Below are 24,361 nucleotides of genomic sequence, written 5' to 3'. Positions count from 1 at the left end.
AAAATTAGGACAGGTGTTTGTCCTAAATTACCCCTTTTATTTTTTGTGAAACTTTAAAGGTTGGGGAGTATAAATGTAAAATACTATTGATGGCAGTATTCTTATTCTTATTCTTATTCTTGTGTGTGCAATGGCTGTTTGCTAAAACATAATAAACCGAAGTGAACTGAACTCTTTGTGTTAAGTCTACATAGCCCCTTTAGCTATTTTCCACATCCTTTTGCAAAAGGGTGCAAAACTGCTTGCAAGGGTGTAGACTAGGAGGGTGAGGAGAGGAAATGGGTCACTGCTGCTGAAGCAACTGTGCCAGTGTTCCCTGGCTCCAATACAGTGTAGCCTAATAGACTACTTTGAATGTACATTTACATTGTTCCTCAGTTAGTCACACATAACTATGCGAGGGGTGGGTTTTTTCCTTCAAAGAAAAGCTGAATTAATACATTTAGGAAACTACATTGCTATTTTTGCTATCCCTGCACTGATCAAGCTTGATCAAGGTAAAAGTCTTGCTGAGCAAAGCTGGTAGGCAGTGAAAGCACCAGTGCACTCTGTGGCAAGTTGGAGAGCATCAAGCTGGTTGCCTCAGCAATAAGGGTGTATTTTCCCCAATCCAAGGAGAGAGAGGGCAATGATGAAGCTTCATTTTGCAAGTGACATCACCAGATCATTAAAATATGATTAGTTTTGTGATGCCATGATGTCATCACATTTGCTTTCTGATCCCTGACTGGCTGCGATGACACAGTGCAGAAACTCTAGAAGATACTGAAACAGCAGTATCTTGGAGCTCTGAACAGACATGGAAAAAATGTGAAACATCAGTAAGGCAGAGTATTTTCTTGAGGGGCTTTTTATATACCCCAAGCCCACATTTTCCTTGGAAAACGTTTAGGTGTGAAAGCACAGCACTATTCAGAACACTTGCTAATTCATTTTGATTTTGCTCAGTCTGTGAGCTTTTTGTGAAAATACAAGTTGAATTTAAATAATACTTACTTAAATGGCTTCTAGTACACACATTGCTTTTTAGATATGTCTGAAACTATCACCACATTAGATGATTTTTATTCTTCACAGATCCTTAGCCAGTATATATCAGTATAACTTCACACACAATGATTATGCAGATTTAAAGTATCTGAGGAAGCATGCCTAATTTTCAGTGGGCTATTTTTGGAATTTGCAGAATCAAAAATGAGATTTTAGAGGGTTTGGAACACATGCAGACTGCCATGCTCATTTTGAACTCTCAGTTTACCCTGCATGTTAGAATTGGTTCAGATATTGGTTGGCATAAACTTGGAGGGAGGCTCCATTGGCTGGAAGTTCCTACTGTGTTGCAAAAAAGAAAGAAAGAAAGAAAAAAGGTACTAATGAGAGATTGCGGACACTTCTTCTATGGGCAAGGATTTTTGGGCAAAGGGAAGTATCTCCACTATCCCTCTACAGACCAGATCCAGTGATGGGTGCAGAGGCATGTACCTTTCCTCTGTGTTTCATTTGATTGGAGCTAAAAGGGATAGACTGTGTCTAGGGAAGAATTTGCAGTAGTGCATTTTAATTATTGTTTTTAGCTACTTTGTTTTTAGCATACTGTATTTTACAATTTATGTTTTAAATATTGTAAGTTGCCTTGATTCCCAACTTGGGAGACAGGCAGGCAATGAATGAATGAATGGATGTGCTGTTGGGTGCCCTTTGGCAGCAGCACCCTATGCTCTTGCGCCACCCAGTTTTTCCTAAGGGAAAGGCTAGATGGACTAGGGCAAGATGCACGTGCACCAGACGCTGAAGGCCAGAGGAAATTTGGTGAAAGGCTGGATTTGTCATGCATACCAGAGTTCCCCGGCCCAATGGTAAAGGTTCACCTAAGATTTACTGGACGGCAAGAAAGACTTAACTACTTTATGCTCTCAGCAGAAAGTAAGCTAGGCAAATCCCTTTTGACAATATAAAAGATAGGTTCACCAAAATGAAGGCAAGGAAGAAGTCATTCAAGCAAACTACCTTTTTAAGTATAAAGTGATTCATTATTATTGTAATAAAGGACGCTTTGTTTGAGTTATGCAAATGTTTGATGGTTTCTGCTCTTAATATTAGTTTTTGAAAAACCTTTATAAATACAATGATGATTCATAATTTCCTGAGATTGTAAAATATTCCTTTTGCGTTTCATTAAAGTAGGTTAGGTAAAGTAGATACATTCATTAATAAATATGCACTGAAATATTCTGTTATCTACTGACAGAATTTTTGAGGGGATATGCAGGAGGAGGGCCTCAAGACATAGTCCCCATACCCCCGGACCCAAGATCACCTCTCTGTGGTGACAATGTTGGCTGGGCTTATGAGGGTTAGGGTTCAACAACATCTGGAGGACCGCCGATTCCCCATCCCCAATTTAGGTGGAGGTACTCTAAGCAATGGGCTTTTTGTTTGTTTGTTTCTCAGGAGAATTGGAGGTGTTCCAGAGGGATGGAGAGCGCAAGATCCAGAGTCGACAACAACTTCCAGTTGGAACAACATGGGGACCATTTGCTGGGAAGATGGATTTGAATAACAACACAATGGTATGTTAATATGATACTGAACACTGAATTCTTGTTTTTTTTTTAAAGCTGCAATTTGCTACTAAAGAGATGTCCAAAGAATAGAAGAAGGTGGACTGTGAAAGAAATTCTATTGCTAACTTTCATTATTAGTGCAATTCAGATTTTTTCTGTGGAAGCCTCTATGGTATATTTATTTAAACGTATATACACCAGCCTTCATGATCTAAGTCCCAGGGCAGTTCACAATGACATGAAACACAGGAAACCATTACAGTATAATAAATCAGTGGTGTAAAAGCAGCAGGTAAAACAGCTTGAACAATACTAAAACACATGGCTAGCAGAATTTTAAAATGCGTGGGATGAATAAAGTGTTTTTCTGAGAGGCTAAAAGATAACAATGTTAGCACAGGCAAGCCTCCCCCTTGTTAACATCTGCAGTTGCCCTTTGATGAAGGCGTAGGAAGGAGGGCCTTAGCTTGGGATGGGGGAGAATTTGGATTCAGTTTGCATTTAAAGGTGAGCTTACCTAATTTGCACTTTCCAAAACAATACACAAACTGAAACACAGCCATCCTTCGAAATTTGCACTTCTATGAATTTTGGAATGCAGGACTGTGGACAAGCAGTGTGTACAATGGGTAAATTGTGCATAAAAATGCATATATTGGGCAAAATAACATACAGAAATGCTTTATATAAGGGGCAATGGCTTTCAAAAATATGTACATTAGGCAAAATTGTACACATGCATGTATATTAAAATAAATTAGGGAGGAAGCTCATGAATTTTCATGAGGACTTTTATTTATGATTGGAAAAAAGAAACATTGAAAGAATCCAAAACTGACAGATCTGCCCATCTCTAGCCTCAACAGATGATCTTAAAGTGTGAACAGTAGGGGGTAGGTGCTGTGCTAGACCTGGGATGGGAATTCAGCTGCCTTTTGCTGAATTTGGAACTAGGGAATTAAGGTGGATGTTACAACCTGAAGCACAGGATGCAGATGGCACACCTACTTGACCAAGCAGGACTAAATGTCCAGGGGCCTAAGAAACTTAGTGACCTGCCCTATTTTCCTCTGTACCTAAGAGGGCTCTGAGGCCTGAGTATTCACATATATAGATAGATATAGGTGTGCTGACTTGGTCCCGTGACCATAGGTGCCAGGGCCACGGATGTCGCGGAGCGTGCTGACGTCGCAAACACCACCACCCCCGCAGCATGCCCGCACGCCCACCACCACCATTTGTGGGTGCCTGGCCCCTTCATGAGAAATGTTGTGAGTGCTCGAGCACCCTGGGGCCTGGGGAGCTGGTGCCTATGGATTCGTGGGTCTACGTTCCAGGTTCAACTCATTAAGGTCCTCTAGCCATTGAGTTCTTGTCAGTTAAGTTATTCTGGGCATAATCCATATGTCTTCTGTTCTTAATAACATATGTTACTTTATTTCTCCAGTACTATATGGTAATCATTCATAGTGCAAGACATCAATTTAATAACAATTTGCCAACTCATATTAGCTGGAAGTAAAGAAATAACTGTTATTCAGTTATTTTGTCATATTGATGGGTGTGCTGCTTTCTATATTAACTCCAGTGAAATCAAAGGCACATAGATTTTAAAGAAAGTTTTCTATCACTATAATAAAGGAATTACAACATAGGCAACATATTATGGTGTGATGTATTTGTTCAGTGGGGTTAGACTAGGAATAGTACGTTGTGACTTGATTTAAGAATGTGTTGTTTTTTAAAGTTTTATTTGGGGCTGAACCAGAATGAGAAGGGGGTTACAGTTAATTAAAAACTTTGCTTTCCCCTATATACTCTCTTCATTTTGAGAACTGAGACTGGATCATGGGATGAAAATGTTTGATCATCCAGAATGAAGGGAGAAAGCATTTCCCTCAGTCAGATTTGTCTTAGTGATACAGTCACATAGCAACTTCTGGTTGGAAACAATATGGCATTAGCATGTAATCCATGACTGAATGAATTTCTATGACTTTCTGTTGTTGTTCTTGTTGTTCTTGTATCAGTAATAGCTACTGTTGTTTTAAATGGTTGCAAACAGGTATACAGTGTGTAAAGAAAGGCAAACTAGGGATATTTCATGAAAATTTCTACATCAACATCCCTGCATTTTCCTTGAAAATATTTGTGGGCCAAATTTTGGCACAGTCCTGGATGTATTTGCATTGGTGTCTTTCTGACTTCTCCCATTATTTTGTAGCTTAGTCTTTTTTAGAAAAAATATAATTATAAAAATGGATCAAAATATGTAGGGCGTCTAAAGTACTTTTAAAGCACTAAATCTTTTTTTGCATCAGTCCCTGCTTTGTGCAGTAAATGTTGCTACACAATGGAAATTCTGAATGTCACAATCCAATCAAAGCTGAGCATTTTATACTTCCATAGATATCAATAGGAGGGAGATTTAAATACATACTTAAATCTACCATTGAACATAATGGAACTTAATATTGGCGACATTGTGCTCGTTCCTGCTCCCTTCCTTACAGGCCTTTTCCCACCTGGCCTGGGAGGGTGGGGCCCTGGCTGACTCCAGCTACAAAAGCTGAGGCTGCTGAAGAGGCCAGAGACCATCTTAGCTAAAGATTCACCCTGCTGGAAATTCTGAGCTGCATCCTTTCCAGCTGGAGGAGGACAGAGGGTGAAGAAAGAGAAATTATATTACGCAGTATATAAAATTAAAAATTCTGTTAAGTGGTACAGAAATTAAATAATCTAATATCATCTAATTTGTTTGCTTACAATAGCTTGTACAAACGGGACCCCTATATTTAAAACACAGTTTACTGCATAATGTGTTGCTTATTTATGTAAAAACATAATTATTCAAATTCTACCCACCCACCCCCTGGAACACAGTTCTGTTTTCTGTTGGGTTGGTGTTTTAAACATTTATTTTTGATATTTCCCAAGAGACATTTAAACAGATAATTGATATTTCTGAAGATACAGGAAAAATGGGGTAATAGTAGTTATCCATCAATTAAAAGAGAAATGAAATTGCGTTAGAAAATTCTCAAAATTGGGGAGGCATATAACTGAAGTTCTTTTGGATTAGGTTCAGGTTCTTTGTGTGTTAACCTCAGTGGCGTAGCGTGGGTTGTCAGCACCCGGGGCAAGGCAAGTAATTTGCACCCCCTAACCCGTGGATTTGCGCCCCCTAACCCTAACCCCCAGATGTTGCGCCCGGTGCGGCCGCCCCCCCCCGCCCCCCCCCGCTACGCCACTGGTTAACCTGACTTCTGAGGTGGCCAAGGAGTGTTTGTGAGTGTCCTTTCTTTCATTCTACAAATCATATCTGTGGTGGTCTGCACTCTACTGCCCATCCTTGCAGGAAAGGCCAGTCCAGGACATCATGGATTTTTGAGGAAGTGCAGGCTGGGAAGGCTGCAGATTGCCAAGAGATAATTGTATTACCATGGAAGAGGACACTTTTTTCACACATGCCCCTCAGCCACCTCATAAATAAAGGTAAGTGCAACTGCTAAAATGAAAATATAAAATAATTTCTTAAGTGTCCTAAGAAAGAGACAGGGGGCAGCCTTTTTTCTTTTTCTTTTTGCATGACACAGAGATTATCCACAGCAGTCTTATCCCTTATCTTGTCTTGGTAATGGACTGGATAAGAGCCAACAAAATGAAGCTCAATCCTGTAAGACTGAGGCACTGTCAGTGGTTGGGAGATTGCAGGCTCTTGTTGGGGTTACACTCCCTTGTAGGTATGCAGTTTGGGGTACTTTTGGATCCCTTGCGCTCCTTGAAACTCAGGTGGGCTCAGGGAGTGGAGTGCGTTCCATCAGTCGAGCTGCATTTCCATCTGGACAGCGATAGCCTAACTTCTGTTGCCTAACCTGTAGGGTAGATTACTGCAATGTGTTTTATGGAGGGCTAACTCTGAAGATGATTTGGAAACCTCAGCTTCTGTAGAATTTGGTGGCCAAGTTGTTCACTAGGGCAAGATAGTTTGAACATATTACACTGATCCTGGCCTGACTGCACTGGCTGCCAATTAGTTTTGAGGCCCAATTCAAAGTTCTGGTTTTGACCTTAGGACCACATTACCGTAAGGACTCCCTCTCCTCATATGAACTGACCTGGACCCTGCAATTATCATGTGAGGCTCCTCTTTGTGTGCCTCCTCCATGAGAGGTCAGAAGGGTAGCAACATGGGAACAAGCCTTTTCTGCAGTCCCTGCCTGTATGGAGGAATGCTGTCCCCAGGCAGACCCGCCTGGCACCTTCATTACATATATTTAGGCGCCAGGCAAAAATGATTCTCTGTAACCAGGCCTTTGGCTGATTAAATATTCTAAAATGTGTGGGAGAGAGGTTATTTGTTTGTTTTAGTTTTATTGTGTATTTTGTGTTCTAGTTTTGTATTTCTATGTTGTGAACTGCCCTGTGATCCTTGAATGAAGGGTGCTGTACCAATTCAATAGACAATTATTATAATAATCTAGACTATCATCATCATAAACTTTATTGCACTAGCCAAAGGCCATGGCATCATTCACAAAGGGAACAAAAAGAAAAGCAACAATAACCATAAATCCCCTTTCTTATAAGTTGGCACGATGATGTTCAATTTCCAGCCAGCTTGCATTTGAGCTGTATTATTTATATGGGTGTAGAGCTTGGCCAGGATGGGTTGCCATCATTCTGTATGATAATTTAGAATATGAGGGTGGAATTTGGCCTATTACTACTTGCCCCAACCCCCTTCAAGCAGTGGCTTGGTCACTTAGCAGCTGGCCCATGTTCCTGAGACAGAATACTCAACATTGTGGTGTCTCCAGGGAAATTGTATCCTAGGAACATAGCTGGGTGACTGGGAGTAAACAAGCCACTGCTCAAAGGGGTGGCAAGATTTTTAATTAAGAAAAAGAAAGAAAAGAAAAGAAAAGAAAAGAAAAGAAAAGAAAATAAAAGAAAATAAAAGAAAAGAAAAGAGAGAAGATCTTCAGCCGCCTATTAAGACACCCAAAATTATTAGAATTGGCCAACCCCAAAAGTCAATTAATAACCACACACACACACACTTTTAGTATGGGATTGATGATTGTGCGAAGGGAAATATATTTGTCCCAGTTTTAGTCATTACACTTCTTCTGACAATGTATTCATGTTAGCCATGCATAGATGGCACCAATCAACATGTTGCAAAAGCAGCAGCACCATGATGATGCCATTTAAGCTGTTCCATAAACTCTTCCACATATAAGGCACAAATGCAGTATCTCAGCGGCCAGGGGGAAATGTAAGCTGTAAGGCTGTGCTCACATGGATATTCAGCTGAATAGTTTAAATCACAGATTTAGATGAATTCCCCAAAAGTAGACGCAGAGAAGCATGCTTGTTGAAATGAACAAACCCCAGTAGATTCTGCAAGGAGCCACTGAATACTTAACCAAAGGTGAAGATACAGTTCTCATGGTATACTTGTATATTCTCCTTTCAGTTGGTGGATGAAAATGATATACTTATAGCTTCCATTTGCATCTATCCAAATTTAGCAATTGGAGCTACAGGGTCTGGTATCTCCCGAAGTTTGCTGTTATTAATTGTTGTTTGATGAGGAGTGCAGTGGCAATTATTTGGCATTCTTTTCTTATAGAGAAGTCATCTGTGCTTCCCTTTTACTCTGCCTCAAAATCTGCACACTGAATACTCTTTTTAAACTGGTTCATATTTCAAGTAGTGTTACGATTCTGAGTTTAAACTTGTGGTAAACTCAGGGGAGCCAGCGGACTAATTAATTCAGCACAATAATTAATTAAGTCACTGTGCCAGATGTCAAACACTTTTTAGATCTTTCAAGTTCCTATCTTGAATTATGTTAACAATATACATCTCAAAACACTAAAAGGTTGGGTACATTGAATAAACTGATGGAAGTGCCATTTGTCAATGCAACAACAGCAACAGAGACTTGGTCAAATTCAGCTAACAAAAATGAAGAATTGTGAAGGCAGTTAGCCAAAAGACTGGACTCCATTAACCTAAGCAGTGTACGCTAACATGAGGTTATTGGGTGGAAGCTCTAGCAGATGAACTAAGAAGGAGATGTGCCAAATGTTTCTGATTCATAAATTGGTAAAGAGTCACACTTATATAATAACAGTGGCAGAAAGTGACTGTCAATTTTTTTATATTGATTGATTGTCAGAAAAGCTAATAATAATAATAATAATAATAATAATAATAATAATAATAATAATAATAATAATAATAATAATATATTATTTATACCCTGCCCATCTGGCTGAGTTTCCCCAGCCACTCTGTGCAGCTTCCAACAAAATATTAAAATGAAATAGCCTGTAAACATTAAAAACTTCCCTAAATGGGGATAAAATACTTTTATTCTTCACAAATTATACCTCTGAGCATGTTGAAATGGAGAGTTTTCATCTGGAGGAATTCCCTGGTACTTTTTTATTTTCTTTTTTCATTTCCTGGATAGGCTTTCATTTACTGGATAGACAGTAAATACAGTGCTTCAGAGTTGTTGATGATGATAAGGATGCCATTCTTCATGAAGAGCATGTCATGGTTATTTTAGGCTCTGGGGCTAACACGACATGTGAGCCAGAGTAATGTTGTAGTGGTTAGAGTGCTGGGCACAGAGCAGGGATGTGGGATAAATTCAGTTTGTAGTTTAATGCAAATTCACTTGCTTCACACACAAATGCAATGCAGCCAACCTGTGAAATTCGTACTTCTCCAAAGCCCCCCCCCCCCCGGCAAGGGTTTTGCTTGCAAATGTGTGTAAAAGGCAAAAATATGTGCATTAAGATAAATGTGTGTTATAATGCTGACAAATTTTCATGATTGAAATGTGAACTGAATTCATGATTGAAAATAATGAGAAAGACAGTGGAACTGAAATTGACAGATTCCTCCATCCCTAGGGATAGGGAGAACTGGATTTATATCCCTGCTCAGCCATGAAGTTTCTTTGAGCCAGCTGGTATCTCTAAGCTTTACCCACCTCACAGCATTGTTGTGAGGATAAAATGGAGTGGGAGTGGGAGAGAAAGAGAACCTTGTACATTGTTCTGAGCTCCTTGCAGTTTTTATACACAGGAAAAATATGTATTAAAAGCAGAATTTAAAGGGCACTGTACCCTTCTGGATTTTCATGACAGTGTGAGATCATTTCAGTTTTGTAAGATACAGGTAGCTATAAATCCAGCTATAAGTATTCACCAGTTCTAATTCCTTAACACACAGGCAGACACATGTACTGTCATACCTCTTTAAATACTAATAATGCTAAAATCGTCATTGTCTTTCATAAGAACTAATGCGTTTTCCATATCAGCTTGTAAAACTAGAGAACATTTATCAGCCCAGGACTGCATTCCCTTCTGAGGGCCACAAGCCACTGATGGGTGAGTCCAGAAGCAAACATGGGCGGGCCAACAAATGCAAATGCTACTTTTGTACAGCATATTAGTTTCTTCACCCCACTCCTCTCTAGCCTCCATCCAGACAGGCAAGAGACATTATTGGAGTTCAAGGGCACATTCCAGCAAGGCAAAAACACTCAGGGCACAAAACCGTGTTCCAGGGAACCGATAGACTTGGAGGGCCATGTTTGGCCCTGCTCTAGAATATATTGTCAAACGTGATATAAAACCGGGGTATCCGGCATGGTGCCTGTCTTCCAGATGTTGTTTCAAAACAACTCCCATCAGCTCCAGTCAAACTGGTCACTCAGTTATGGGAGTTGTAGTTCCATAACATCTGGAGGGCACCAAATTGGCTAATGCTGCTACAGAAAGAACTTCCATGGCAATTTTATTTTTTTAATGAAAACGTTCTCAAGCATAAGCAATTGTGTTTTCCCCTTTTCCTTATCATCAGAATACTTCTTCTCAATGTATACAGGTACCTCTGCACACCTACAACTGAGCACTTCATGCATCTTATGAAGATGCCCACCAAAGCTTGTGCAGCTAACCAATAAACTGGTTAGTCTTGAAGGTGCCACCAGACTGCCTGTTGTTTTTGCTACAACAGACTAACACAGCTACCCTTCCAGCATTTGTATGATACCAACTGAGTTATGTTAATCATTGGTCTCTTCTTTTGAACTTTAAGGGAATGAAAGAGGAAAAAATGTGAAAAGATTCCTGACTGAAGCAGATAGTTCTAAGGGGAGATGTGGCAAAGGATGTAGAGCACATGATGAAAGTAAAACAGTGGTCCGTGCCATTACTTCATTAATCAAGTGGAAGCATTCTGAAAAATGTTTTTCTTTGGCTGCAGTCATCTATTTTTTGGTGTTAATCTATGCCCTGTGGCAGGGTTTTGTGAAACGAAACAATGAGTTGTTGTATCATTACCCCCCCTTATTGTTGTTGCCCCTGTCAGAAAGAAGAGAGGATGATTCAGGTCTGTATCAGTCTGATAAGAAAAAGAGGATTCAAAATGGCTGGGACGAGAATCTGTGGGAGTGAAGCTGTGCTGTTTGGGGCCAGGCAACCAATGGGATATAGCAGAAGTCTTTTAATAGGATCCTGGAGGTTCGCTGGCAAAAGCTGTTTGCTACTTCTAGGAGATTTCCTAATGAAACAGTTTGATTAGAAAGTACTGTGTGACTGTCTCAGGGGCCGGAGTTCAAAATACAGTTAAGTTATTCACTTGCTAATCTTTGGCTGTGTCAGTTCAGGGCAGAAACCTCCTATCTATACAGGCCCAGCCACTTGTATAATTGTTACAGTTACAATTTCAGAGTTTGCCAGTCACATTTTTTTACCAGAGGGATCCATTGAAACTACCGGAAACCTACTTAGGCTTGTTGTGACTGGTGATTTTAAATTGTGTTGGTGTTTTTGTAACAGAGACTTCCAGTCCATTGTGTTATTGGATAGGCTTACTAAAGTGCCCAACTCTAAGAAGAGTTAAGGTAGAAGAGGCTGTAGAGTCTTCTTTCTTCTCTTTTTGTACCCCAGTGGTAGCAGACCCTCCAAGTGTCCCTATTTTCCAGGGATGTCCCTGATTTAGAGAAGCCGTCCAGGTTTCTGATTTGTTCCCGAAATGTCCCGCTTTTCCTTAGGATGTCCCTGTTTTCATTGGAGAAATGTTGGAGGGTATGGCGTTATCCAACCCCTGAGCTATCTGAAGGCAGTCCTGCATAGGGAAGTTTTTGTTTAATGTTTTTATATATGTTGGAAGCCGCCCAGAGTGCTGGGGCAACCCAATAAGATGCATGGGGTATAAACAGTAAAATTATCATTATGGAATGGGATGTTCCTATTTTCATCGGAGAAATGTTGGAGGGTATGTAGTAGTGTGGGAAAACCCATTAATTTGTGTTTTGCAGTGGGTTTATGATATATGGGGTACTTTTCTCAGTCAATAGAACTCCTGTCTTATATCACTCAATCCCCTGTTTTACAAAAGATGTTCTCAAGCAGGGGTAACCAACACAATATCCTCCATATTGTTGCTGGACTACTACTCTCATAATCCTTGACCTCTAGGAACAATGGCTGGGGCTGATGGGAATTGGCGTGCAATAACATCAAGAGTGCACCATAATCCATGTCTTCCTCATCTATAGCTGAACCCCAAACAAACCTGAACCAACATTCTTAAAAGATTAATTTCTTTCTTATCTTGTGTTATGATTTCTGATTGAGAATGTCACTACAGCAATCATATCTGTGCACCATCATGTTCAGAGCACACAAATGCATTCTTGTTGTCTAACTATGAGCATCTGAACATGAATGTATTTTAGAAGATGGCCTGGCTTTTGGCATATTGGAGGCAGGTGATAATGGTTTTGCACTGATTTATTGGAATTTGTTTTGTTTTGTTGGGATATTTTATGAGGTTTGCATTTCATTAATCTGTCATTATCCAACTTCATATTCTCAGCTGAGTGGTAGTGCCATCATAGAATCATAGAGTTGGAAGGGACCCCTAGGGTAACATAGTCCAACCCCCAGGAATCCTGCCTTACAGCCATCTCTGGGTGGAATCAAACCACCAACCTTCTGGTTAACAGCCAAACACATTGACGCATTGTGTAACAAATCAACCAAGCCATTCCTTCTGTAGCTGCTTGTAAAAGTCTGATGAGTCAAATAAATTGCTTTAAATGTTTTGCATTTTCCTAAGCTTGGGGTGGCTGCTCCCTTTCCCTGTGTTGCTGTAGGCCAGTTTCCCCAAGAATGCAATAGTAGATGCACATCCTGGGAAGTAAGTCTCATTGAACTCAGGAGGACTTTCTTCTTAATAAACATATTTAGGATTAAATGACACATAGCTCCTTTGTTTATTCAAAGGAGAGTCAATTCAGATATCTTTAAACATAGCTTGGTTCAGCTCCTTGTTTGTACATGGACAGCTAATTTTGGCTGACTCAGTGATATTTGAATGTGGCCTTTTCGCCTTAGCAGTGTGCCTCATGCATACCTCTAAACAGTAACATCCCACTTACTGAAAGAAGAGAGCTTCTGATTTCATGCGCATTCAATACCTTGTTTCAAACAAGCTTTTAATAACTTGGTGCTAACTAAAAGCACCCCCATTAAGTGGAATTTATGCTAATACCATCCTAATTAAGCAGTAGTTATTACCAATCATTATCATTAAACTAAATCAGTTCCCTGGGAGACATCTCTATGAAACAGCTGTCCCATTTCATCATGTCACATTTCTATACTTCAGCGTGTCACATTTCCGTACTTCAAATAACATTTTATATTTATGTACCAATTTTTTAATTTGACCAGCTTCATTGCTCTACCATCACCATTGTCAGACTGAAAAGAAAGCACCTCCAAAATGTTTGCTAGAGAAGATGTAGGTGCTTCTGCCTGATACCTCCCAGTTTCTGAATATGTCATTGAAAAGTCCTTGTCCCAGAGCAGTGGCCAGCTTATTCTCTCCATCCTTTCTCTGTTAAGTCCAGGTGGCTAAATTGAGTCTGTGGTTGCTACATGCAATTGTTCCAAAATAGCAAAGGAATTAAGAGATTATCAAAAGCAAGTCTAGCATTGTGTTGATTATTCTCTTAGTTTCAATATTATCTTCAAAAGTAGCATATGTGACATAGCCAAATTATCTAACATTTCCATTGTTTCAAGTGCTTTATTTATTTATAAATTATATTCTGCCCTTATTTCCAAAGGATGTCAGAATGGTGAATACAGAAAGAGAAAAGAATACAAACATCTAAAAACATTTCCAGTACAGATGCTGACTGTTCAAAGCCCCTTTAATTTCCTGGGTATTTATATTTCTTTTCATTGCCAGTTTCTTTCCTTTCTGCACTCATATTCCTGGGCCTCATTCGTCTGATTGGCCATGGTAACGCCGTGGTCTTTTTCATGAGAACCTGAGACTTCCATCACATAAGATTTCTCATTGTGATGTCATCAAGAAATCACATGGGCTTAAATGGCAATGTGGAGAAAATAAAGCCCAGGATTATGGAGGCAATGAAGTCAGAAGAATATTGTTAAGCAACACTAATACAGTGGTTGGCTCAACCAAACTGTGGCTTACCACGGCATAGCAGCTAAGCCAAAGTTCGACTTATATATTGTCCCTACCCAGGATCGTGGTTAAGCTCTCTACTCCTTAACCATAAGCTGTAGCCAAGAACCAACCTTGGTTACATCTTGTGGTTAAGGAGGAAAGAGCTTAACCATGAGCCCTGGTTTGGGCAGTGTGCTCATGCTGAGGTAGAAGGAACAGGAAGGAGCTCTGGTAGTTTGCACTGAGTTTGCTTAGTGTTACGTGCAAATGCAGCCAGTATGAATGTGTTTGCACTAAGCACCAAAATTGCTGAAAATGGAAGATACTCTTTGATACCCACAAAACAAAACACAAAAGAGGTAAGCAGTGTGTGACTCAAAATCATCCAACATAGTGCTTCAAGGCACACCATGTTTTTGCAGGAGGGCTTATAGTAAGTCCTTATCTGTATGGCTCTAAGTTGATAATGAGCTCCTGATTCAAGAGAATAAATTTTTGCTATGATCTTGGGCATTTTAGTGAAGCTCAGGAACGTCCCTTTCTGTTTAGACTAAGGTCCCTGCCTTTGAGCTCCCCGGGTGGTGGTCACCTCCTCTCCCTCTGCAAATGTGGGGAGATAATGAGCAGCAGTGGAGTGGGGGCAAGAAACTGGTAGGTTTAGGATCAAAGGAAAAGGGAGCAGTGGTTGAAACCAATTTGATTCCCCCCTCCTCAGAAACTGGATTCAGCTCAAAATGATTTTTTGAACAATTTATATTTAACACACACAAATGCACACACACATTGACGCACCCTCTCTGCAGTAATTTGAAAATTCTTCCCCATTTCACCACTTGCCTGCCCACTGTGTTCATCATCAGAAGCCTTCTTCTACGTCTTTTTACATTCAGAGATTCAGCTGGCTGGGACAGTAGACAGGGTCTTCTGAGTAGCAGCACCAATATTGTGGAACTCCCTTAGGAAGTCTGATTAGCTCCCTCTGCCTTTCAAGCAAATAGTTAAAACATTCCTGTTTAGCCAGGCACTTGGCCTGTCCTAACCATTTTGTTTTGTCCTCCTGCAGCTATGTGCTGTGGCACAGTTGCTCCAGTTTTTAGGTATTAGTAATATTAGTGTTGTGCTTTTTTGTGTTTTGATTTTGTGAGCCACTTTGGGAACTGACTTGTTGAGAGGTGTGGTAGAAGCATTTTAAGCAAAAAAACAATATATACTGACTTTTTCAGTATCAGTTCACATTAATTATGTCTCCTTCCCCATTGCAGTATCCCAGAAGGACTTATGATCACTACCTGCATCACAGCATTCCCTCAATCACAGCAATCCGGTTAAAGAGATAAACAGCCCAATAATGTGCATCTTTTCTCAGTAGTAAATCACCAACTTCACCAACTTCCTCCCAAGTAAATGTGCATAGGTTTGCAGCCAAAGACATGTAATATGATGCATTGTATGTAGTTTAGCCCTAATCATTGGTTGCCATCTGCGCATGCTGTATTAGTGGATCCGAAATGGAAAATCTGTGACTGCTGCCTTCACATGAGCATAGTGATGGACCACTTGGGCTTTACATAATCATTGCAATTGTATGGCTGGCCTAACAATCACACAAAAGCATTGTACTAGAAATAACTCTCATGTGATTTGCTTAGGTTTCCAATCCTTAATCATACATTGTCCTTGGGAAATTACTTCCTCATAGAAATATACCATGCAGAATTCTGTACCGTTTCCACTTCCCATTTGATGCTGTTGGGGTGAAAAGAGGGAGAAATAAAATCAAAACATTGTTTTAGAATACAATTTGATCCCACTTTTCTTAAAAAAAATCTTTTCCTGAGTCCTTTTCTTCTTTTCCTTTCGGTGTTACCTCTTTTGAGAAGCATTGTCCTGATTTATAAGCATCATTGTCCCCCGGTGTCTGAGCTTCAGATCGGAGAAGTACAAGCAGTTGGATTGCATTTTCAGGATGCCAGATGTGTGCTCTTTGATCTGGTGGTACAGCCTGCCTCAGGGAATAAGCTCAATCTTGATTCCTTTAGTCAATCATCCACTATCAGGTACCTGGGCCATGATTAGGAGTCTGAAAAAAGAAAGGAGCACATCACGGGTACATGTTGGATGCTGAAACATTTCTGAGAAGGGTGGTGGCATCACAGTCAACATTCCTGCTCAAGCTGTGGCAATGTTTTCTGTTGTAAGAAATCTCCTTAATGTGTGAAGGAGCAGTAACAGGAGAGCTGTTTTACCCACACACATACAGCAAGTGACTGTACACCCTGATGAACCCTGTAACCTTGGCCAGCTTATGAATACCTCCTTCCTTTGTTTAACCTGCTGCTGAAGAACTAACAGTGAAAACAGGGTACACATTTTTCATCTTGACCTCTATGAATTGCTAGGCATCTCTGCAAAGTTGTACCTTCTTAACATTCCTAGCGTTCTTTGATTCATGCTAGTATTTAGCACTTGTTGAGTGTTAGAAGAGATCTCTACTGACTATTCGTGTTATCATTCCTATACCAAGTCACAAAATGGCATTTGTGTTGGAACTGGGCCACAGAGAGGTATACTTAATCTGTTATGCAAAAATAGCACAAATATATCCCTGAAGATTCTCCCTCCAAGTGCAATGGGGAATAATGTAAGCACATTTAAGTTTCACTGAATGTAGGAGTTACGTATGTTATAACTGTAGATCAAACTTTCTGTACCATCTGGCCATGATTAGAGGAAATGTATAGAGAGATACATTAATTGTCAATGGATCAAAAATGTTCGGTGATTGATCATCTGACTTTTAGATGATTAACCTTCTAAATTTAGACAAACTACCAAAGCTTCAATTTTGGTGTTATTTTAAGATAAGTTGCAATTTAACAAAGAAAAGCTACCATTCTTTTCAGATGAAAAAGTCTCCTTTAATACTTTTGTTTTATTTCCAAGTACTGTACAGCAAAGGACTGAAACTGACACACTCAGGAATCCCAACAAGGAGTTCCATCATTTGCTGAAGACTATCAGATTTATTATGATGTAAGCTTTCATGGGCTAGAGCCCCTTGTCAGATATATGTATTTGATGAATGTGCTGTAGTAAAAAGAAGAAGCTTATGCCACATTACATTTGCTAGTCTTTAAGTTTCACAAGACTTGTTTCTGATGCAAGACATCAGAATGGCTACCCAGTCCAATGGCTACCCATTGGAAAATAAAAGTTCCCCCTAATTTTCAGCCCTACCAATTAAATTTTGTCCTCACCGATAAAAAAAATTCCCCCAGACAGATTAATTAACTATTCCAAACCGAGTGAAACTGTAGTATTTGGGTTTAAACTGATTTATTTTTACTAAAGGGTTGTAAATTTTGCATTGTGGATATAGTCCATAGCATGCTTTGGGGGTGCTTTCTGTCCCAACAGTAGTATATAAACTTTTCTTTAATTGCTTACTTATAGAAAATAGAGGTGAAACGGCCTGAAAAGGGGACATTAAGGCTTAGAATTGTTGCTTTCATCTAATACACTTTTCCACAAAAGGGGCAAAAATGGGATTTTTGCAAACTGATTTCCTATGTAAGTCTACATAAAATGTGAATGATCTGTGCCATTCACACTAAATGTTCAAGAAACCAGGGAAACTGCCAAGAAAGAAATTCAAGAACTTTATAATTCCTTGGTTCAGAATAACAAACTTTGGCAGCTTGTAGCGCTCACTTCAAATACAAGACAAACATTTTGCTTCCATGGGTTCTTCTGTAACTCATATTTTAATCTGAGAGAAGAATTTAAGTCATTTCTATCTAACCACCTGTCATCTTGACTCAACCTGCCACTTTGCTGCTGCCGCCGCTGCCACACTGCCTTTGTTTGGGGAAAATAAATATTCTGAACTAATCCAATGTAAACTGGGGTGTGGGGAATTCTCACAACAAGGGTTGGAAATAATGAACATGGCTTTGATATGATATAGTGGGCAGGATTTTTTTAAGCACATCCTATGCAATGGGGTTTTCCCTTGCTTTCCTCCCTCATGTTCCACATGAAATTGGCTCTGGGGGGGGGATTGGGAGAGCCTGGCGGGGCGCGCGCGTTATTCTGCCTGGCAAACTGAAATGCTTCTGAAAATGGAACAATAGGAAGAACATGACACTGAATTCTACCCTTCATATTTAGGCAATTACAGGCAAAGGGTTAAGCTGTGTTATAGGTTCACTTCACCTGAATAATACAAGCAGACACTGCATGCGTTTGCATTCCACCGTGTCACTCAGTGCTGCTTAACTGAAGTGGTGCGAATGTCTGACAAGAGCTACAGTGAGCAATATCAAACAAAGGGAGCTGCGACTGGAAACCAAACTGTGTCCATTAGTCTTGCCTGTTGCACAGTTTTAGGCCCTGTCTTTTCCAGCTTGCCTTGTGCATTTTCCTTGATGCTCCTTTAAGTGTAATTATCACAAGGATGAGCCTTGCAAAATGCTTAAGCACCCTGACAACATGAATGCTGTGAGATTCCACGATACCAGGTATATATAAATCTCTATCTTTCGTGGCATTTGAACTTGATAATGGAAAAAGTTTGATAAAGTCAGTGAATGCATTATATTTAGACAAGATACCAAGTATGCAGAAGGCTCTGCATTACATTGCTGTGTTAACAGCTGGTAGCATTCACTGTTCCACATATGCTTGATAGCGGTGATACATTCAAGCTCAGTGATTATCAAAAAGATTTCAGGGCTCTGGAATTAATCACACATTTGAGAAGACAAATAGATGGAGATAAGTAGGAAAGTTATGTTTGTTTGTTTTTTGTAGGGAAATGAATATTTGAGTGGCCATTACAAGCACTTGCTTTTATTAAATCCCAGTATTAATGAATTTAAGACAATAGGAATAATCTGTTTAATTAGTTAATGTTTTCAGGATCTTGCTAGCATGGTGAGGAAAGGATGGTGGCTATAAATAGAATTGCCCTTTCTGAGGTGCATGTACTTGTTTTCCCTATGCATGATCATGTTGATAGTGTTACTGGCATTCTGGTTCTCTCTAACATTTGCATCATTCACATTTCATAATCATAACTTTTAGTTAATTGTATGAAGAACTGAATTCATTTTAAACCAAGTTCTATCGCTTCTTGCTGTATTGTTTCTGGTATGTATATTGGTTTAAATTATTGTGTTGGCCATCTTGGTAATTTTTTAATGGAATTGTGGGGTTTAAATGCTGTAAATAAGTAGCTGTTGCATAGTCTATGAATAGTCTCTCTCTCCAAGTGCAAAGTGGTGAGGAAGTCAGGTAATGAGGAAGGAGCATGAGAGAGAGCAGAGAGGGATAAGAACCTAAGATCCTGCTAGATCGGGCCAATGGCCCATTTAGTCCAGCATCCTGTTCTCAGAGTGGCCAACCAGATGCCTGTGGAAAGTGTGCAATACCAAAAATACAGAAAAAACCTTTCAGTTGCAAGTAGACTGAATAGTGAAGCATTTAAAAATCTGGAAGACTACTGTGATCTCATTCATATTTTGAGATAACTGCAGGATACTCTGCAGAGCCACAGCCTATAGATGAGCCACTCTAGAGAGGAACTTGATCTCACCTTTCCTACTCTTCTCCTTGCTGCTTCAAGCAGAGCTTCACTGACAATTACATGTTAGTCAGAGGAACATTGCCTGAAGTGGAGTGGAAGGTGTGGATAGCGAGCATCCACGTTCTCCCACAGAGAGTTAATTTATGGATGATGCCTTCTCAGGTGAAACCCAGGGCCAACTGAATGAATTTGCTTCTGACTTCCTGGTGTGTGTGTGTGTGTACGCAGTATCATATCAATAAATATAAACTTAATTAAAAAAACCATTGTCAGGTGTATCACGGTATCCCTGACTCTCACTTGTTGGGTATGTTCCTTTCCCCCCTCATATACAACTGTAATATATGACTTTTTTTTAAATACCAGAACTGAGGCTCCGTAGTTTAAACAGTGGTTTCCTCTTATCCAAAAGAGAAATGTTTTCTCCTTCAGAACATATATTCATCCCTGTGAAGAAGCATTTGAAACACAACTCAATATATTTTGGAACACAAGTCTTGAGTGCATCAGAATTTCTGCATCAGACAAAGGGTCAGTCTGCTGCATCATTCTGTTCTAACAGTGGCCATCCCTTCTTATTTGTCCTTGGCACCTGGGTTTCAGAAACATACCGGTTTTGTGCATATATAGTCCATTTAGTAATCACAGTGAACAGCTGTTGACAAAGCCATTCTTTCTTTAAATAACACAACTAAGGTAGTGGCACTGGGACGTGGGTGGCGCTTTGGGTTAAACCACAGACCCTAGGACTTCCTGATAAGAAGGGCGGTGGTTCAAATCCCCATGATGGGGTGAGCTCTCGTTGCTCGGTCCCTGCTCCTGCCAACCTAGCAGTTCGAAAGCACATTGAAGTGCAAGTAGATAAATACTTCCCGGCGGGAAGGTAAACGGCGTTTCCGTGCGCTGCTCTGGTTCACCAGAAGCGGCTTAGTCATGCTGGCCACATGACCTGGAAGCTGTACTCCGGCTCCCTCAGCCAATAAAGCGAGATGAGCGCCGCAACCCCAGATTCGGCCACGACTGGACCTAACTGTCAGGGGTCCCTTTACCTTTTAAGGTAGTGGCAATTGACACATCTTTTGGTAGTGAAGTCCATAAATCAGTTCTCTAAGGAAGTACTTTCATTTTTCTCAGTCCTGACCCTCCTGCTAGTCAGCTTGAATGGGCGATCCTCAGCTGTGTGATAGCATGAGAAAGAAAGAGAAATTTCTCTCTCTCCTTGTGCCACTCTGTTCATAATTTTGTAAAACCTTGATCATGTCCCTCCTAGACTTAAAAAGCCTTAAATGCTTTCCTTTTCCGTATAGGCAAGAGGGGAGGTACTCCAATCCTGTAATCATTTTAGTGGTTTGTACCATTTCCAGTTCTGCCGTATCCGTTTTGAGATAGGGCAATCAGATACTTAGTTATGTAGGATATTCAGGGTATTTAGGAACTGGCTGAAAGCCTATCTCTCTTTGCAGTTCCTAGTACAGCTAGGAAATGTCCAGCTTTCCCCCTGCGACCCTTTAGAAACAAGTATTGCCAAGTATCAGACGAAAGCATCAGACCAGTCCAGAGTTTCCTTTAGATCCTTAACCAAGAAGAATAATTTATTTTTATGGATTCATGTGATCAGAAAGTAATAAAAGGAATAAAATAGATTTCCAGCCAGTGTTCACTGCTGTTTGATTCATGGAAGGTGATGACAAAGCTCAAAAATCCGGTTATTTGTTCAGAGCTACAGTTCCATACACCAAAACACTATTACGCCAAACTACTGGAGGAAAAGGAAAGTTAACTTTTCATCTGGAAAACAGCAACATAGCATAGAAGTAGCAAGGAAGTGCTAGAGGCAGAGCTGGTGTTGTGGTCCTGCTTCCTGTTTCAATGAATTGACTCCTGCCAGGGTGTATAATGTTTGATGGGAACTTTAAATATCCATATTATTAGGAACTTCCACCTTACTTGAGTGAGAAGTTCCAGGAGCAGCACCTTCACAATTAATTTCCTTTGGGTTAGAGAGCCGTTGGAAACTCCTGTGTTTTTGTATCCCCCCCCCTCGCCCCAGGAGTAGTTGTGTTAGTCTATCAAAGCAAAAACAACAATCTGAAAGATTTGTTGCACAAGCATTCATGGACTTTATATATTTGGTTGGGTTGTTTTTTTAAATAAATATACAAGCAAAGCTTGTTGGGAGCAGGCAGATTCCACAAAAAAGGTTTCTCTCTGTGTCATTCTATCTCCAAATTCAAAGCCTGCTAATTCCTTTCTTTCACCCTCCTTCTCTCCGTGTAGAGCAGTAACCTCAGATTCCACCCGGTAGGTAAATTGCCCTTTCAGGAGAATATCGCCAGTCATTAGCTCCCATTGAGGAAACATCAACCGATCATCTCTAACTATTAGCAAGCAATCAGCTTAACAAAGGGTGGCCACCTAGCAGTCCTAACAATATTAAGATAACAGAAAGGAACAAGAAAGGCAATCCCCTCTACTTGTGGAGTCTGTCTAGCAAGCAACACTGAAGTATATGATTCTTTGATTAAAGGTAATGGTTTGTTATTCAAATCCAGGAAGGAAGGTATGATGGGGTTTTCCAATATGTTGATAGAGCAAGATGAAAGTCTTGGCATTACAAATATCATCTCACAATAGTTGCAATTAGCATTAATTTATATTTTAGCTGGCATGGTTTTTAAAGCCCAAATAAGTCAGAAAGGAAACAAAAATGGCTTTGAATGGAGCTGAAAAATATAACAGGGGTATAGCTAAATAAATTGGATGAGGAGGGCTCTAGCATATACGTGTAAAGTATTATTAGTTGTACCTCTGTCACAATATGGAGCCTTCAAATAAAATGGTTTGGAAACAAGAGTGATGGATGATGACAAACCATCTGCCCAACACGGAGCCAAACTACACATTACGCTTAATGTGTAGCAACTGCTTCTTTTTTACTTGTATTAATTACAGGCATATGGAAAGGTTGTCCTTACTGAGAATTCAGTGACAGGGAGGGAAGCCTTATCTCTTCCCTTCCCAGTGTGATTGAAACAAAAATATTTTTCCTTGCCCTTCGAGAAAGGCAGTTTGGCACCAACATTGCACCAGGAGGTGGGCATGTAGTTCCAGACACACTGGGGAGGGAAGATTCAAGTTTCCCATCCACACTACACCCACTACATCTTCAGTAATCATCCTATGCTCCTGTGTTCCTGTAATTAATGTAAGGAAAATAGAGAGAGATCACTATATGCTACTCATTAAGCATAAACATATAGATTGTCTTGCAGATCCTTCGCTACTTACATGTGTTCCTGTTGCGCATACCTATTCCTTCATACATCATCAAACTTGTCAGTTTTGGAGAATGTGTTCACTAGTATGAATGACACAACTGACTGTCTAGAGCAGGGGTAGGCAACCTAAGGCCCAAGGGTCGGATGCGGCCCAATCGCCTTCTCAATCCGGCCCATGGATGGTCTGGGAATCAGCGTGTTTTTACATGACTAGAATGTGTGCTTTTACAGTGGTACCTTGGGTTACAGACGCTTCAGATTACAGACGCTTCAGGTTACAGACTCCGCTAACCCATAAATAGTGTTTCAGGTTAAGAATTTTGCTTCAGGATAAGAACAGAAATCATGCTCCGGCGGCGTGGTAGCAGTGGGAGGCCCCATTAGCTAAAGTGGTGCTTCAGGTTAAGAACAGTTTCAGGTTAAGAACAGACCTCCGGAATGAATTAAGTACTTAGCCCGAGGTACCACTGTATTTAAAATGCATCTCTGGGTTATTTGTGGGGCATAGGAATTTGTTCATTATTATTTTTTTCAAAATATAGTCCAGCCAACCACATGGTCTGAGGGATGGTGGACCGGCCCACGGCTGAAAAAGGTTGCTGACGCCTGATCTAGAGTGGCAGAGTTGAGAGACTTTATAAAGAACATTGAGACTGGTAGTTGAGGGGCAGGGGCTCTTCACATGTTTGGAAGCACCACTGAACCACTAATGACCTGCCTCTCTTGAAAGACTGGGCAGGCCCAGCTGAAATGGACCACCAAATGGGTCCTAATTAGGGTCATTAGGCAGGAAGTTCCCCCCTGCTAGCCCAGATTAGGCCAGTGGTTCTCCACTCCTCTGGTGCTTATTCTCAATTGAATGCAATTACATCAGGGTAGCAGAAGCAACTCCAGTTTTCTTCCTGTAGTCTTGGTAATGCTTTGATTTAAGTGAGTTTAAAATGTCAAACTCCACATGCTCAGACTTTTTAAAAAATAAGGGTTAGCAAGCAATTTTTTGGTTTTGCACTAACATAACAGGAACGGTGAAACATCGTGGGCAGAGCAGGAAGGGCTCCTCAGAAGAGAAAATTCAAAAAGTGAGCCTACAGTCTTAAGGACAAAGAATCAAACTTCTGCAACAGTTCAGTACAAATGAAATAAACAGTGATGTGTCTATACAGGTCTCTGCTCAACCCCGAATGTGGTAAACAACTAAATATAAATCATTTGAAAATTTGAGGGATCAGCCTGCTGACTGTTTCCTAAGTACAAATAACTTGTGCTTTAGTGCCGCAATCCAGATAAAACTTGTTTTATTCTGCTCTGTTGAAATTTGTTTATGTCTTGGTAGCAGCTGCTCTCCCCGTTTGCCAATATCTATTAATGATAATTACCCTGAATACTATACCAGCTCTGTGATGCCATCA

General features: G+C 40.3%; 1 protein-coding gene across 2 annotated transcripts in view; it reads left to right on the top strand.

Annotated features, from left to right (window-relative positions):
* Positions 1-24,361, top strand: part of ZFPM2 (zinc finger protein, FOG family member 2) — a 321,202-nt gene that overhangs the window by 135,528 nt on the left and 161,313 nt on the right. For both annotated transcript variants that reach the window (XM_077932770.1, XM_077932771.1), the window contains one exon: positions 2,452-2,570. In XM_077932770.1, the coding sequence (XP_077788896.1) occupies positions 2,452-2,570 (119 nt within the window). The remainder of the gene's footprint in view (positions 1-2,451; positions 2,571-24,361) is intronic.

Source organism: Podarcis muralis, chromosome 8 (genome assembly GCF_964188315.1).
Source record: "Podarcis muralis chromosome 8, rPodMur119.hap1.1, whole genome shotgun sequence".
Classification (NCBI taxonomy): domain Eukaryota; kingdom Metazoa; phylum Chordata; class Lepidosauria; order Squamata; family Lacertidae; genus Podarcis; species Podarcis muralis.
Note: the sequence above shows the minus strand (reverse complement) of the source record. Positions and strands in the feature narration are given on the sequence as shown.